General features: G+C 35.9%; 1 protein-coding gene across 1 annotated transcript; it reads left to right on the top strand.

Annotated features, from left to right (window-relative positions):
• The first annotated feature begins 1,820 nt into the window (after window positions 1-1,820).
• LOC113995424 (coagulation factor XI-like) lies at window positions 1,821-18,026 on the top strand. The gene is made up of 14 exons (XM_027735476.2): window positions 1,821-1,881; window positions 4,295-4,457; window positions 5,126-5,232; window positions 6,747-6,906; window positions 7,455-7,564; window positions 10,937-11,096; window positions 11,850-11,959; window positions 12,042-12,201; window positions 12,332-12,447; window positions 12,819-12,993; window positions 14,590-14,765; window positions 14,897-14,992; window positions 16,270-16,409; window positions 17,736-18,026. Exons 1-14 carry the CDS (start codon window positions 1,824-1,826, stop codon window positions 17,889-17,891), a joined length of 1,887 nt encoding a protein of 628 aa, XP_027591277.2. The 5' UTR covers window positions 1,821-1,823; the 3' UTR covers window positions 17,892-18,026.
• Window positions 18,027-18,432: the final 406 nt, after the last annotated feature.

Genomic DNA, 18,432 nt, shown 5'->3' with positions numbered 1-18,432 from the left:
CTATCGATGTGTTTTTCAGTAAAGACTTCTAGCACTCTCACTGTTGCACACGTAAAACAGAATAGAGCACATAAAAATGAAAGCTGCTTACTGAAAACAGTTGAGTCCTCTCCTACAAGCCTGTCAGGGCAAAGCAAATTGATACATGGAAGAGTATGAAGACTTTATTTGAGACAGTTCTTCTTCTGTAAGGAGGAGTTGGAGACCTTGCTGGCCTTTAAATCATGGAGAAGTGATTTCAATCATCAGGATGCTCAAAAGGGTCATAGAATGTTTTGGTCTTGATACTTTTTGAGTTGAGTATATATATCTGTCTTTTCCATATTTGATTTAAAAGAAAAGATGAAAAAAGTGGGGAGAAAGGAAGAGCCATTCCTTAAGCAGTTTCACTGTGAAACAAAACACCTTTTTTTTTTTTTTCTCAGATTTGAAAGATTTTTTTTTTTTTGACTTTTAACACCTATTAAAAAGAATAATAGAAATCAAAACAAGTGATTCAGATAAGCTAGAAATTAAGTTTGACTACTTGTTGTATTTACATTTCATATATCTGCAAACAGGCTTGTGTTTTTTCTGCTTTCTGGCAAACTGAAGACACTCTTTGTTGAACTTAGCAACAAAAACAGGAGTGTGGAAAGGCCGACAGTAAAATTACTTGGAAGATGTAGACAGGATAATTTCTGTGGAGTATTGAAAAGGAGGAATGATAACTTGTTAAGAGCGCAGTATACATAGTTGAAGTATATATCTGTGTTTGTCAAGGGAGTACCTCAAGAAAATGTTGTAATAATAAGAAAATATAGGTGATGATTCTGTCCTCAGCTGCTGTAGTTTCATAATGGTGTTGTTTACTAGTCTGACTAATTTCATGTGGATTCCCCCACTCCAGCTCCCCCGGGTCAGGATTTGCTCTTGAGTCAGATCTGGTTCCTTGTTTATGTGGGTTCCTGTGCTAGCAGCAGATACTCTGACTGTTCTGAATCAGAGATTTGCCTTTATTTAAAATGCTATGAAAGAGGCAGATGCTCAGCTGGTGTAAAACCAGAACATCTATTTCAGTGCAGTGTGGATGATGGATGTTCTGAAAATGGGTCCCAAGGTCAGTAACTATCGACAGAAAAGTAAATATTAAAGATAAGTTAGCATTGCAGGCACAATAATATTTAACACGAAGTGTGGACTTCTTTTTTTTTTTTTTTTTTAGTAGAGCATAAACCTTACCCATGCATCCAGACCTACTGTATGTTCAGGTATGTAATTATTATTGAAACTGGTATTCAGTGAAAGGTTTTCATAGCAACAAGACAGTGTATGTTGAAATATTTATGACTTGTGTTGTGTGGTTAATTTATTTGACTATTTCATAGCTTAAGTTGTTGCATGTGAAAAGAAAGGGTTTAGAATTCATATAGCATATACCAGAAGAAGTGAGTGTGAGTCATTTGTTTGCTATGGGGATAACAGTATCTACAAAACTATCAGGAGAGTCAGGATTAGTAATATCATTTCAATGTAATATTGCTCCCAGTCTAAGCAAGAATAAATATTCTGCTGTTAAAAAAAGTAGAAATTCTTGAAGTTCTTATAAGCTTTATTGCTTCTTACAAGCATAAGTAAAGGGATAACTTTTGTTACTCTTCCATGCTACTTTAGATATACCAAAACTGTATATCACAGCTGTAATTTGTAAATTTCAAAGTAATATTGAATTAATGGTGAAACAGTACAATTGTAAATCAGTGTTATCCTTTGTGGTGCCTTATAAAACTAGTTATACACCCTTTATTTAACACATCCTAAATAATAATTTTGTGGTTTTTAGGATGATTTGGATTTATCGGACTTTTAATTTCATTTTCTTACTTGCTTCTGTTTACGGTGGTAAGTGAATCTATAATTTCTGAGATTGACACACAGAGTAACACAACTCTTATAGGTGGGGAGATGATAACTACAGTCTGGTCCTGAGAGAACTGTTTTGATTCTGCTGGGTTGAGCTTAGTTAAGTTTGGGTAACTCACATAACCCTATTATCTGACATGGAACTTTCTAATGGGACTTTACTGATACTGTCCTGCCACCCCCATTGCAGTAATGTGTGCTGGCTGCTGTAGGCTCAGTCTGGCAGTGCTGGGTGAGCTATCACTATCTGCCTCTTCCTGGCTGCAAAGGAGCCTCAGACCTTTCCCCAGACGCTGCCCTCAGGTAGGAGGCAGGACTGATGGGCAGCCTCACTGTAAGACACCAGCTGAGCTTCAGAACTAACATCCTTTTTTAATTTTTTTAAATAAACAAACCCCACCAACTTCAGTCATACTCATATGTTGCCTTTGTGTGAAATTACTCATGTAAAAATTATCTGTGTAACACCTATGTACCACTGTGCTTGAAAGACTATTGCAATAACAGTGAATAACTCCAAAACCAGTTGTTTTGTTGTAATGGTTTTTAGAATTCTCTTGGTACTCTGGAAAATTGATAATTGTACATTTTTTCAGTCTGTGTTAATGATTTACTTTGTTCAGTTAGCAAAAGTTAAATTACAAAAATTGCATTATATTTCTCTGAAATTCCTTTTGCTGATAAGTTATAACTAAGGCCTAACACAAGTTCAGTAATGTATTACCTGTTTTCTCAGACAACAATTAGGTAACAGCTTTTTAGCAAAATCTGTTTGATAAATGTAGTATTATTTAAGAGAATATTTTTCCTGGCTTTAAATCTCAGCAAAACTAAAATCTTGGAAAATGTCTGAGGGCTAGAAAACATTTTATTAAATTAACGTGTTCAGAACTGGCATAGTTCTACATGGTGCACAGTTTTACAGCATAAATAAAATTTTTGTGTGTTAATTTACACTAGAAGATAAATAAGATCCAAAATATCTGATACAGCAAACAGAATGCACTTAGAGTATTCTTAGAGTAGAAAATGCTTTTCTGTTAATGACAGTTGGGCAAAGAAACTCTACTGAGAACAATAATTACCAATTTTTAGAGAAATATCTTGGAAGTATACATACCAGAAAAATATGGATATTTATAAAGTACAAATTTTTATTAATAAGAAATTCAGCTTTGAAAAATATTAGGATATCTAGGACATTGTCTAATAATTTCTCATTCCTTTTCTTTTTTTTTAAGTATATATTTTACTTATGTGCAGGAAACATAGAATTGCCTATGTATAGTTTATAATCACATTAACAAATAAAATCCACTTGTAATATTTTAAAACTATAAAGTCCAATATGATAGTTCTATTTATTTTCATTTTAAATAGTATTTGATACATTATGATGCTCTGTAGTAACAGATTAAACCAGTAGATAAATTGTTTTCAGTTAGGTTTTCCTCCCAGTCTGTAAAATTACATTATTTTCTCTTTATCTTTTAGCTGAGAAAAAGCACTTTTGTAGATACAGGAATAAAAATTGGCATACTTGCTGGTTTGCTACTTCTTTTGGAAGGCAAATTCAAGAAGAGAGTGGTCTCCTGTGCAAAGACAACTCTCTTGTGTATTTTAACATGGAAACCTTACAACTGCCTTCATTTTGAAAGATGGGAGCAGGTTGCTGCTTAGGTACCTTTGTTGCTTGACTCTGGAGTGTGAGTGGTTGTCATTACAGAGTTCAGTAGGTCATTCAGAGTTCAATATTCCTGCAGATGCATGGTTGTAGTTGAGCTCATTTTTATTCTGGACCATTCTGAGATGCTACTCCTGAAACAGTATTTTCTTCATTGTAAAGCAAATTGGAGGGTTCAAGGTGAAGTGTGAGGGAGCAGGTTTATGAAATGCTCTGAGTCATTGAGGCTGTGTACAGTGGCACCGCCTGGGACTCTGGCCTCAGAGCAACACTGGACAAAATAGGACTGTCTTTACATAAAAGTTCCTAAATCTTTTTGGTCTCTGCGCTTCCTCCTCCTCGTTTTCCTCGTAATGGTGGTCTCTGTCAGAAGAGGCTTCTGCTACTCCTGAGATCTGCCATGAGATGGTACTTTCCCTATCTGCCATGCAGATACGGCCTATCCTGCTGCTTGGGTTTCTGCCTTGGCTCAAGCTGCCCTGCTCCAGCATTGAGTATGAGGCAGGGAATGGGGGGAGACACCCCAGGGAGTTTTATTTCTGCTGGAGAGCAAAGACAAGACTCTCAGAGGAACTGTGCTACTTACCCCCCTTACCCACTTTTCCTGCCAAAAGGTCCATGACAAAGAGGAGCAGTGGCTTCATCCTCTACTGCTGAACTGCATGCTCCCATCTTTAATAATTGACACGTTTTGTTATTCTGCATCAGAATGTGTGACTCAGATCTATGAAAATACATACTTCCAAGGTGGAGACCTCACTACGTTTTTTACACCGAGTGCCAATTACTGCCAAATAGTGTGTACTTACCATCCTACCTGTCTGTTCTTCACCTATTTGCCAGCAACATGGACTAAAGATCCTGCAAAAAGGTAGGATGTTCATGTACATGTCTATTTTGCTGGCCTCCCGTGATAATTTAGAAACTTGGTAACATTTTGACAGAACACAGGCACGCAGGGAAAGGTACAGGGTTGCCATGGAACACTGTGTCATGTATCTCTAAAACTGAGATCTTAGACTAATTGCTTGAATTCAGAAGGTTAAATTTGACAGTACCCAATTTTTCACACTCACATACCAACCCTTTCAAGGAAACAGAAGTGACTCTGCACTCCGTCCTTTGTGCCACAGATTTATTGTTCAGAGACAGTGTGAGTAATTTCACATCTGCAGTGGTCCCCTCTACTGTTCCCCACCCTTTCTATTTAGCATATTGTTCTCACAATTAAGAACTTCTTTAACCTGAGAGAATGAGGTTGTCCTTCCTCTCTATGCCCAGTGCACTTCTGTCCTCCAAACCCTGGGCTCTGCTTCTCACTTTATTGAGACCTCTTGGAGCTCCCACATACACAAAGTATTGTCATCTGCCGCCAGTGCCAAGAAAGCATATGTGTCTCTATCCTATTTTTCTTCCAATTATACATGTCAATGTTTTAATATTGGGGGATGTTGGAGAGCCTGCATTTCACCTGAGAAACAATTATGAAAGTCTGTGTTGTACTGTAAAAACCATTAATTGCTGCATTTTAAAACACAGGTTTTCCTGCTATTTAAAAGACAGTGATACAGAAATGCTGCCGAAAGTGGATATGGAAGGAGCTATCTCTGGACATTCCTTAAAACAGTGTAACATCCAAATTAGTGGTAAGATATGGTTATTCACATGCATGTACTTTATGCTGTGTATTGGGTGGCAGCTGTTAAAAAATTAGCATTTTGTAAATAGTAATAGAATCAGGGAAGCAGCCAAGCAGTGATTTGTATGGTCTTTGCCAGATTGCTTTCAAACACAAGTGACAAAAACTCCACTGGTTTTAGCCTTCAGGCCCAACTATCCACCACTGAGGCTCCCCAGATGATGTGACTGTTTCATTTGCTAGAGGCGATGGGAATGCAGGCTTTAGCTGCTGACTCCAGTTCTAAAGATTATTTTACTACTACGATTCCACTCCTGAAAGCTGCTCATATGGCATGTGTGGCCCTGTTTTATAACTCTGATGTGCAGATGCCCATCAAAGCAGAAGAGCATTGTCACAATGTGATGTTCGTACCTTCATGATTCTGTGTAGTAATTTATTAGCAGCTGCATCTTTTAGTGTATGTGTGCTGTACATGAAGTCTTGGTTTCAGCATGCCGTGTCTTTGAGTTATCACCAAGCATATTTAAAGCCTATTAAATTTCTTCGTTTAGATAGGCTTTAAACTTGCGCTGTAATAATGATGTCATCAAAAGGAGCTTTAAGCATAGCATGGTACTTTAGAAAAAGAGGATAAGGAAGAATATTCACTTCCTGTCTATGAGGACAAATAGTGTCTTATGGATGTCAGGCTAGTTCTTTAGTTTTGTTGGTATAGCACCTCAATGTGGCAGGACTAAATGGGTTTTTATGTGAGTTCTCCATTGCAGCTATTATAAAATAAGTTGTGCTTGCTTTAGTTTGCCACTTGCCTTTCAGAGCGGTCAGGTCTTTTAAAAGCTCTTTCCTGCCAATATCCTGTCGTGCTTATATTTCTGATTAGCTTTGACCCAGAAGAGATTTCAGTGGAATGTTATTCTTTATGCTATTTAGACTAATTAATATCACTGTAGTTACTCTAGAATCAGACTAATGTCACTAAAGTGAAAATCTTTCCATATATATTTAAAAATGGCTCCAATCTTTGGCTGACTCATGTTCTTTGAAGAGAACTCAATGACCTGCATTTCAAACTCCACAGTCCCAATTTTCCCTCTGTGAAGTGCAAATTAAATATTCTGGCTCAAATGGGAGATGTTTGTTGCTTATGAGGGCAGAATTTACCGTTTAAACTGCTCTGTGAATTTGGAACTGGGAAAGTACGTTTTAGTATTAATCTCAAGTTCTTCCTTTGCTGAATATCAATTTGCTCTCAGTCAGCCACACTGGTTAGAGCCCCTCTCTCATGTAGGCAGAGGCACTGTCAAAGTCTGATGGTTTGCCATGTGATACTACGCTAAGCCTATGTTTCTAATTTAGTACTAGAAGTATGTATGAGGTGTGATGTAACTGAAGTGAGTGTGGGATGTAGAATGTGGATTATGAGGGCTGTGTTATACAAACTATCATTTGGGCAATTTGAGGTACGGGATGGGGTAAAGAATAGAAGTACATTTTCAGAATGTCTCTCTTTCTTCACAGCTTGCAGCCCAGATGTCCATGTAGGACTGGATATGGAAGGGAAGATTTATGATATTGCTACGGCTGACAGCTATCAAGAGTGTCAAAAAAGATGTACCAATGACAAGCATTGCCATTTTTTTACATATGCCTCTGAAACATTTCACAATGCAAGCTTTTGGTAAATACAGGTTGGATCCATTTCCTTGGACAGCACTGTGCTTTAGTAGAGTAAATCTCAGAGCAGTCTATGGTGCAAGAATTACTCAAGGATATTAATTTTATTCCTCCTTGCAATGTTTATTCACACTTACAGGTAGGAAAATATCTTTAGTCAGTTAGCTTTCATTTGTTCATTGGTGAGAAAGACAAACTTGATTATTATTGCACTGAAAAAATTTAAAATCGTCTGGAGATACTGAAATGCAAATTATATTGATACGTGTGCAACATTATTGCTCTGTTAAATCTTGTTCTGCTTATTGTTCTGAAAATAGCATCATCAGAGCAGCCAGAGAAATTATTTAGTTTTTATGAAGCCTATTTTTGAGCTCTTGATCTGCTCAAATTTGCAAGTTAAACGTTGTTTAGCTAGCTCTGTTCATCATTTAAAGCCTTTTCTGGGGGTTGGACCATGCACCATGATAGGAATTATAGATCCAGGAGGATGGTTTAGTCCAAGGAAGAAGGCCTGTTTTCTTACCACTTTCTTTATTCTTTATCATTCAGTAAAAAATGCTTCTTGAAACATACCAGTGTTGGAACTCCAACCAACATAAAGGTGGTTGATGAGGTTGTGTCTGGATTCTCTTTAAAGCCATGCCAGCTTTCTGAATTAGGTAACTATTTAAAATCTCTGATTCAGTTTAGTTTTAAGGGTTATGGATGACGAAATGCGGTCTATCACTGACATGTATAAATGTTTCATTATGTAGAATAATTCTGATATAGTCTTATTCTTACAAATGTAGTTTGTAAGGCACAAAGGAGGTTCATCTCTTTTTAATTTTTCCATGTTATCATTTATCTTACCGACACAGTAGCCTACTTTAAAGATCTAAAGATTTCTTTCATACAATTAGCTTGATGAAATTGTATGTTATTTTTGTATCATGGATATCAAAGTCAAAAATCAGAAAGGAATATAAGGCTTTCTAAATTCTGTTTCTATACTCTGTATACACTTGAAAATTTTAAATGAAAACCTGCAACTTTCTAATACAGCTGGCTAATATGAAGGGATATATTATGTGTTTTGTGGGTGATTTGTATGAAAACACAAAGTCTGTGCTTTTTCCTGCAATCATTACCAAGGCAAATGTCTCAAGAGTCTAAAATCAAACAGTGTGAATTATACCTTCTGTAGCTCACAGATAATCTAGTTTTCCCATATAAATCACATTTTGTAGAGACTATATCAATATATTTTTTTTCTATATCAATAGATTTTCTTCAGACTCCGCTAATCCTACTGTAGGAATAATCTTTGGAAGCTATTGAAAAAATCAGTTTTGTTCAGATCTTAACAATTAAGACCGTTCATGTAAAATTAACTGTAAAGAATAAAAGAAGGAAGAAAAAGTTTTGTAAAGAGAAGAAACAATGTAGCTATTCCCTCCCTAGGCCTATGGGATAGAATAGAGGCAATATTTTTTATTTTTGCCAAACTCTTGCTTTAAGATATACTAGAAAGACATTCATTCATGATTAGAAGAAAAATCACAGTACTCAGGAGGGTCCTACTCACAAACTTTGAGAAGAATCGGGGGACTGTAGCATATCTGCAAACAATAGAATTTTAAGTAAAAAACGTAAATCAAAAGCTATATGAGGCTTCATCAAAGACATTTATGGTTTACGACAGTGATTGCATGGTTGTAATGATCCATCACAAATAATCTGAATTTCTGAAAGCATGCGTATTGTGTCTGGCTGAGATGGAGTTCTTTTTCCCACAGCACCCCTCACAGTGCTGTGCTTTGCACTGGTAGCTAGAAAGGTGTTGATAACACACCGGTGTTTTGGCTACTGCTGGGCAAGGCTGGCACAGCATCAGCACTGTCTCTCTAACATTCTCCACCTCCCCATCAAGGGGCTGGATGTGGGCAAGATCCTGGGAGAGGACACAACCAGGCCCGCTGACCCAAATTAACCAAATGGATATTTCATACCATATGATGTCAGCTGAGATAAAAAAGCTAAGAAAAGGAGGAGAAAGGGAGGGACATTTGTTATTTACAATGTTTGCCTTTCTGAGCAACCGCTACATGTGCTGAAGCCCTGCTTCCTGGGAAGTGGCTGAACATCCCTTGCTGGTAGGAAGAAGAGAATAAAATTACTGGTTTTTTTCTCTTGCTTGTACGCGCACAAACTTTTCCTTCTGCTTTAGTAAACCACCTTGTCTAAACCTATGAGTCATTTTCCATCTTATTTTCTCTCCCCTGTCCAGCTGTGAAGGGGGAGTGATAGATCAAGTTGGTGGGCATCCAGCCAAGTCAACCCCCCACAGTTCTTTTTGGCACCCAGTGTGGCTTTTCCCTATAATACTGTCTTTATCTCAAATCACGAGTTTTCTAGCTTTTACCCTTCCGATTCTCCCCCCAGTCTTACTGGTTCAGGAGTGAGGGAGTGGCTGTGTGGGGCTTGATTGCTCTCTGGGGTTAAACTACAACAGCATGTGAAAGTCAATCTTGTTCCTACATGTCTTTCCTTACTCTCTGTGTCTTGTGAGTGAAGCAAGAGCAGAGAGAGAGAAGAAATAAATTATGTGGTCATAGAAGCCTAGATAGTGCTGTTGGATCAAGAGGTCATCTAAGGAGGTCAACTGTCCTAATCCAAGACAGATCAGCTGTACCTGTCCAGATGGAGATTTGTCAAATGTAGTCATAAAAACTCAGTACCATCTTCTGCCTTGTTGTTTTGTAAATATCTGAAATGGGTTTATTTGAATATTTGTTCTAGTATTTTTCTGACTTTATTTAGTTTATTCCTTCCTATGTGGCCATTCATTTTATGCCTTTGCCTTTCCGACTTTGTCCTTACGCACACATACTATTATAGCAGTATTTCTGTATTTCTGCCCTTTGCAAGGTGCCTTCCTTGAGGTCATTTCATATTGAACAAATGATCGCTGAATGTGATGCTTTAGATCATGAGTTAGCTTCTCAAACTTTCAGATACACAGTTGTGCTTTAAATATAATTTTCTTTAGAAACTGTCCATTTCTTGAACACTATTTCCACTTAACAAGGGATCTTATCCACTAATTGTCAGAGTTAATTGACTTATTTTCTAGATTGCTGATTTTATTTTCTTACTGTTCTTATTGTGTAATTACTGCCCAGTATTGTTGTCCCTTCATGCTTATGTTTTTTGAAAACCTCATGAAATTAATAGGAGTCACATTAAGCTCTACCTCTCCTTTTTTTTTTCTATTTTCTGGTAAGATGTTCCAGTATGTATATCTATAACAAACTGGGTAGTGTTGACTTGATTGCTGTACTTTCTCAACGGCTGAAGTTTTCTGCTGCCACCAAGTCCTGTCTTTTGGATCATTTTACTATTTTTACCATCTTTACAGCTTAATAGGTTCAAGAAACGTCCTCTGTGCTGGTGCTTCCTTTTTTTCTCTTTTTATTCTTGCATTAGTATTCTAACTAGGACTGGAAATATGTCTCTGGAGAAGGCAACTCATTAATTTCTTTCTAAACATACTAGTACTTCCTGTAACTTCTATATCCATGGTCTGGTTGTGTGAATTATCCTGCCAAGCCTCTGTTGTGCTATTTTGGTCATGTCAGAGGGCAGAATATACAGAAGTCTTACTTATTCTGCCTGCTTTTCAAACAGTAAAAGCTAAAGTATTAAGAGGATCATTCTATTATTTTTCCTCTAGTTTTCCCATGATCCTGTTAGATATACCCGTTTAAAATTAATTTAAAGCTTTCTCTATTAGATTAGCAAATCTGTACTGTATCACATAATTTCTCTTTTCCTCTGTATGAACATTATCCCTCCTCAGTAGTGCTCTCCGTGAGTTTACATAATCAAAAATGTTCTTGAGAAACAGTTTTTGGTTAAAATGTTGTGTTATCTTTCCATCTTATCAATCACGGAAGGGCAATGGGAATAAAGATAATTTGTAAATCTCAGTATTCTGATGATATAACAAAGTCTTTGGATTTTTTACATTTTGTTCTTGTTTTATACAGATTGTCAAATGGACATTTTTGATGATCAAGAGTTTTCAGGAATTAATATTACAAGTTTTTTCACTCCTGATATTTCTGTCTGCCAAACTATTTGCACGTATTTTCCAAAGTGCTTGTTCTTTACATTCTTTACCGGAAAATGGGAAATAGAATCCCAAAGGTGAATATGACAATCAAATGTAATTATCTATGTAGATTTTTTAAAATTTATTTTTTAAAATGAAAGTCTCTTTTTTAAACACTAATTTCTGAAATTTGAGGAATTTTATGTTAAAAGGTTATTTGCAGTAAAACACAGCTTTTTATGTTTTTTTTCATAAGTTTATAGTTTCCTGTGCACATTTCATCTCTTTTCCAATACGATAAGGGCTTTTGTATTGTGTTTGCATATCTGGTCTTAATCTCAAAAGATCGTCAAAAATACAATGAGCCTCCAGACTGCTTTAATGACTTAAAGCTGAATTCTATGACATTGTCAAAAGAGTCATATGGTTTCCAGGCAGGATAAACTTATTTACCTGAAAAGATTTTTCAGTGAAATTTAGAAGTATTTCTATTTGTCTTCCTTTTTTTTCATATACAAACCAGAAGAATAAAGTTTCAAAGGAATTCCGGTGAGAAGCAAAGCTAAGATGGCATGCATCATCTAAACTCACCTCTTCTACATATTTATAAATACTGTATAACCTTTAGTAGCACAGTTATATGCCATTTCACAGTACTACGAAACCTGCCTCAATTAAGTGTGAACTAGTGAACTTAGTGAATGCATTTTCATGTGAAATAGTTTTACGGATTGAGACTTGTGAGAAAAAAACATATTTAAGAAAGAAACTTCTCTTACCAGTACCTAAACAATTATTTTTAGGATGCGATAACAGATTTAGTTATTGTAAAAAATATTTCATTTTAGAAATCTTTGCCTTCTGAAGACATCAACAAGTGGGATACCAGAGGCACTTATATCACAAGAAAATGCTGTATCAGGCTTTGGTCTCCTAAATTGCAGAAGATCTTTTCCTGGTAAACAATAAATTACAATAAAAATACTAATTTTGAATTAAATTAATTAATTCTGATGCTTGGACTGCACTCATTCTTACAGCCTGCAATTCTCGCACTTACACGCATATGGATTTTTTGGGAGATGAACTTAATGTCACTTATACTAAAGGACACAGAGCTTGTCAGCAGGTTTGCACAGACGTGATCCGCTGCCAATTTTTTACATACTTTCCCCTCCAAGATTCATGCAATGAGGAAAGGTGAGATATATTTGTTTAAAATGTTCAAAGATTGCTGACATAGTCATTCTGCAGATGTGGTGAGAGGGTAATGGAAGTGTTCTGCGTTAAAAAGAGTACAAACTAAGTCTTTGCATTAATTCATTGACAGAAAGTGTGAGTGTCACCTAAGAATGTCCTCAAATGGATCTCCAGTGAAAATAGTGCATGGGCCAGGCAGGATCTCTGGATACTCACTAAGATTATGTAAAAAAAAAGCCAGTACTGGTAAGTAAAACTTCTTTCATGCAAGAAAGCCAGTGCTTCACTGATTTCAGTATAGGGGGCCAAACAATTTTTTTTTTTTTAAGTGGTTGCACTGAATTGGTTGCACTGTCCCAATGGGTCACCTTGTGAAGTTGGAGTGTTCTGAAAAAGTGAAGTCAGCCAGGTCTGCACATTGTAAACACCAGCAGTAGCACTGTGAATTTGGTTTAAATAGGCTTTATGATTGTAAATCATAAAGGGATTAGAATATATCATGTATCACCTTCTTCTCAATAGATGATCCTTACTCAGTGGTCAGTAGTAGTCTCATCGTCATTTTTCTTTGGTGAGTGCAAGTTGTCCCTAAGCTCAGTTTTGAATTATTTCTGTAGTGTGTATGCAGCATTCTGCAAGAACTATTAGGATCGTTGGAGGAACAGACTCTTCCCCTGGGGAATGGCCATGGCAGGTCAGCTTGCATGTGAAGTTGTCTCGTCAGAGACATCTGTGCGGGGGCTCTATCATCAGCAACCAGTGGATTCTCACAGCTGCTCACTGTGTCACCAGGTGAGACCTAAATGTAAATGTACAGATAAACCCAAAAATTTAGTCACACGTGAGATAAATTGAGATCTACCTTTCAGGATAATAACAATGATAATTAGAATAAAACAAATGGTTTTAATGTAACCAAAAGGTGAACTTTTCAGGTAGACTGTTAATCTTCTTAAAGTAGCTGGAACTCCATACATTGTCCCTTTGTAACATAGTATTGTACTGCTGATGCTAAATTATTTTAATGAATCTAGAAGATAAAACTGTAAAGCAGACAACAGATATTTACAGAACCTTAGACACTCTAATGAGATACGAGCTTTTTCTTATTGTAATACCATATAATCTGTCAAGAAAAGTCTGTAGCTGAGTTATTGCATTTCATAAATTTCAAATAAGTTATCTCAGAGATTTTTCTGTACCACTAATCTGATAGTTTCAGCAGCAGAGTTCTCAGCAGTGTAACCTTTTTGACCAGGACACACTGTAAATCTCTGAGTCCAGTTAGGCTGCTGCTGGTACCTGAGCATTACATGAAGCATCACGAACACAATTGTCTTGGTTTTTTTTAACAGTTTTTAATCTCCCAAATTTTATAAACCAGTGAATTAATACCCTATTTTTAATGGAGATTTTCAGATTTAAAGCAGTCAGTACTAAGACTTTGATTATTTGCATAAACTGATGCATATAGTCTCTATTGTTAATAAAATTACCATCAGATATGGGTTGTGAAATTGTTTACGTTGTGAAGGGCTGATTTAATTGTCATGTAGTTGATCCATTTCCTTTGTTAGATTGTCAGCACCTGTAAAATAGGTTATCCTGCCATTTACAAAATGAAATGGAAGTCTACAATGCAGTCTGATGGGAGAAAAAGTACAGGTAATGGATAAAAGGCTTCAAAGAAGAGAATGTTGACCCAACATCATGATCCAAAATCGAGCATTTTTACTGATGCAGTGTAGTATGCTTCTCATTATTTTTTTTCTCATGGAATAGTATTACCATTATTTTGCCTCCAGTGGCAAACTTTTATAAAGTGGATAAACTTTCTAAAAAACCCTATATAAAAATATCCTTTACCTACTATCCAGTGTAGAAATTACCATTATTATAAAAGGCAAAGGGAGAATATATACTTGCAAAATAGCAATAAAAATAGACTTTTTTAATTGGAATTTTTAAAGCCCAACTAATATTTATGAATTCATATATAAAATCTTCAAAAATGTTGGAGTTTATTTAAGACACTTTTTGCATCTTCTTCATTGCATGTACCAAAACTTCTGGGTTGCCTTAATGGTAGGTAGAATGTCACAATGAGATATCCCTTAAACTTACTGAAAATAAAGTTAGAATAATAAAGGTTAGCTGAAACCTTTCATATAAGTCTATGGTATTACACTTTCTAATCTATATTTACATGGCTAGTGTAATTTTCCCAACTAATAAGTGTCAGAATAGACTACTTGAATTTATATTACCAACCCTATTTTCCTTACTAGAAAAATTGTGTTGGAATGAATTGAAAGAATCACATTAACTACTTCAGGGCTTGCGTTAGACTTTTTAGCCACAGGCTGACTGTTTGTCTTTTTCCCTCAGTCTTGCGAATCCCAACAGTTGGCGTGTTTATGCTGGTGTTTTAAAACAATCAGAAATAAATGAGGATACACCTTTCTTCAAAGTGGAAGAGATTATTGTTCACCCTCAGTATAAATACGCACAGGCTGGATATGACATTGCTTTAATGAAACTTGCTAAGCCTATGAATTTTACTGGTACGTAGTGTATTGCAGAGGAAGTCTGAAAATGTGCAGGATGACACAGGGCTGGCATTGCTATGGCAGTGCATGACTTATTGTTGTAGTTGTCTCTGCTGGTCAAACTAATACTTTTAATTGTATTTTAGATCTTCAACTACCTATTTGCCTGCCATCAAAAGAAGACACTAACATATTTTATACTGACTGTTGGGTAATTGGATGGGGTTACAGAAAGGAAAAAGGTACAGAAAAATATTTTTAAACAGTGAGTTCTTGTATTTGTAAAATTCATGTGTTTGAAAAAACCCAACCCCCCTTTTTAAAAAAAATAAAATTCTACTCTATTCTTAGGTACCGTTGTTGCTTCTAGCCAACACTGTAATATAAGTCTTCATTAGAAACCAGCACTGTAATATAATTCTTAATTAGAATCTATTTCTATTAAGACATCATAAAACATAAATTAAAGACATAAGAAGTTATCAATAAATAACTCCATGCTCTGACACAAGAATTATTTTATAAATTGTTCAATTCATTAATTTGAACTATGTGAGAATTCAACTTTAAATATATCCTGTCCAGCTCTCAAATATTTTTCCTTATATTCTAGCTTAATCTACTGGTAAAATCCAGTATATATCTGGAATGCACACCCCTTTTCATGGTCCTAGCTGAAAAACGACAGCAAACTTATCATTGAACTGTTTTGAATTACAGCCTGCACATAGTCCATGCTTTTTTTTGATGTGATTATATTCATATGACTTTGGAAATCGGAGATTGAAGTATGTTGCTTTTATTATTCTCAAGATTAATTATAAACAATGCCAATTACTTGAGTTTTGATAGTGATGAGATTTGAGCTTCTCTGATTTTATATGGAGGTAAGCCAAAAAGCTCCTTATTATCAAAGTATGGTTTTACATCTATCTACTTATTTATATTTTTATGTGTCATCTCTATATGTTTATGTGGATAAATACCTATTTAAAGAGTATCTTTTCCTTTATACAGCTGTTTGAAGGTTAGAGTTCAATGTGAAATCTAACAGATATTGTATAGACAAATTTCTTCTGGTAATTTCTAAGAAAAGGCTGCTCTCAAATAGTCTTATTTATTCTATGTGCAAGTTTCTCCATCCTGTACTAGGACATAGAGGAGCATAGATTTGGCAACTGGGAGATTCCAAAGTTATTGCAACACTTTACTAGGAAATAACAGTTACTAAAAGCATACTAATGGCAATGCTGCAAGGGCCAATGTCCTGAGAGCCATACACATATGAGGATTCCTTGCAAATCACAAAGAATTTTTGAAGCTTGTCCAGTCATAAGAAAGAAAATGGCATTATAAAAACATTCAAATTAGAAGACAATTCACATTGCTTGTAACACAAAGAAAGGAAAATTGGTGTCATCTATCAACACTCTAGAAGCAGTGACCTCCCACTTTGTAATATCAGTTTATGGGGAAGTTTAATTTTAACTTTTCTCTGCTCATATTGCCTTTTACATAGGTCGAGTACAAGATATTCTTCAGAAGGCTCCCATTCCCCTCATGTCAACAGAGGAATGCCAGGCAAGGTACCGGAAGCGCAGAATAGGTGACAAAGTCATCTGTGCTGGCTATGATGAAGGTGGAAGGGATGCTTGTAAGGTAATGAAAAACAATAGTGTGTAGCTATATATTCTAACCATTTTTTCAAATATATAATTGAATACTGTAATTATTTTTAATTGCTATTTGAAAAGCATGGTTATTGGTAGAGCTGTTGATTAACTTGTCACTTTTCCTTGTCAGAAGCACTGAAAATCAAGGTATGTGGAAAATATTTCTTATGTCACATTGAAACCTTTAGGGATAGATTCTAGGAAACTCTGAGTGTGGATATATAGATAACCATTTATGGAATAAAACAGTATTCCTTCAGACTATCAGAAATGCAAAGAGAGCAAGTATAGCATCTCAAAGCATTTCTCCAATAAAAGCAGATTTCCTATGTAGTGTTTTATTTCTAGACATGAAATACAGTACTTGAAAGCTTATTTTAAAGCATCCACCTGTACAAACCAAAAGGGAGGGTGCTAGCAATGCTATTAAAATGCATGGCCAATAGAAGGCTAAAAACAACCTGTGCAAACTGCTCTGTTCGTTATTAGAATTGGAAATGTCACAACAGTGTGAGTTCAGTGAGCTAAATTCTCTCCTCAAGTGTAAACTCATGCACTTCCATCAGTTTAAATATTCTGAGCTAATTTATGCAAGAAGAAAGTATTCTGATTATTAAGATTAAATTCTCTACCAAATACAGTTTTCACTGTAAACATTTAACAGGTAATATTTTTGTGTTAAAATGTTACTATTACTATGATTGATATTGAGTAATTAGGAATAAAAATTTCCCCTATGCCAATTATGCTTTCTTTATCTGATACAGTGTACCAGAAGATGGAGATGCTGTTTTATAAAAATAACACACTTGCTATTGTCTTAACAACTTACAACAGCTACACTGAAGAACCTTATGTTCAGAAAGATGGGTTAGGAATAGGAAAAGAAAACAGAGAAGTGTTTTATCCTGATGGGGAAAGTCACTCAAACGAGATAAACCATGCAGAGAACTGAGATTTGCATACTAAAAAAAAAGCCATAAGAGAAAACATTGCCAAATTTACTGTTTTTCTTACTTGTACACATAGTCTTCATTGGGTTTTAAATCACTGCATGCAGATAAGTAAGGGAAAAAAAAGCTAGTAGTTTTGAACTTTCATGGTAAGTAGAAATTATTTGTAATGACTAGAAATCAATTTACAAAAAAATCAGAAAACCTGCTACATACTTTAAGTGAAAGGGATTGAAATCTAGGCAGTTATGCTGGTGTTAACACTAAATGGTGCTGATTTTATTCGAGGCTTTCTTTGAGATAGAAATACTGATGAGGGCTCTTCCTTGCATGCTCTTTCTTTTTCTCCTGTGACACAGGGAGATTCGGGAGGGCCACTGTCATGCAGGCATGAGGAGGTGTGGTATCTGGTGGGCATCACCAGCTGGGGCGAAGGGTGTGCTCGCCCCTGGCAGCCGGGAGTCTACACCAAAGTTGCTGAATATTCAGACTGGATTCTAGGAAAAACTACATAGCATGAGCATTACTGACTCGTTCAAAGTGATGTGGAATACCAACCCTAAGAGCAACATGATGAAACATATCAGTGTTTTTTAAATGGTGTTTCTTGTTAGCCCGGAGTGTAAAAGGCTTGATTTAAAAGGCAGAAAAGCAGGATTGAATGATTTTTCCTATTACTAAATAAAAAGCAGTAATAAAAATAAACTTTGTGGTCACTTATTTGACAGAAAAAAAATATGGCTGAACCATGGATTTCTTCTGAGCTTGCTAGCTTAAAAGAGGAGTGTATGAGGTTGTAGGACATATATGGATCTGGGAGCTGGGAACTACTAACTTAAGAGGTTTGAACACAGCAGTAGGCATTTCCCTCCGTTGTCTGAATGTGGCTAAAATGGGCAAACAACTTACAAACTTACTAAGGGGCTGAGAGAAGCGAAGCTGAGACAGAGAGATGCCTATACAATTTGCATAAACCTTGTTTCCTTAGGGAATTAGCCAAAAAAGTAGCAGTACTAACCAAGAAAACAAAACCAGAGGTCTTGGCAAGCTCTTCAG

The sequence above is a fragment of the Pipra filicauda genome, unplaced genomic scaffold (genome assembly GCF_003945595.2).
Source record: "Pipra filicauda isolate LSUMZ 115617 unplaced genomic scaffold, ASM394559v2 scaffold67_size6003252_pilon, whole genome shotgun sequence".
In the NCBI taxonomy this organism is placed as follows: Eukaryota; Metazoa; Chordata; class Aves; order Passeriformes; family Pipridae; genus Pipra; species Pipra filicauda.
This window is presented reverse-complemented; position numbering and strand designations above follow the sequence as displayed.

Coding starts and splice junctions, on each gene's coding strand:
- LOC113995424 (XM_027735476.2), top strand. CDS start 1,824: ATGATTTGGATTTATCGGACTTTTAATTTCATTTTCTTACTTGCTTCT. Junction 14,766..14,896: donor TAAGCCTATGAATTTTACTG/GTACGTAGTGTA, acceptor ATTGTATTTTAG/ATCTTCAACTACCTATTTGC. Junction 14,993..16,269: donor GGGTTACAGAAAGGAAAAAG/GTACAGAAAAAT, acceptor CCTTTTACATAG/GTCGAGTACAAGATATTCTT.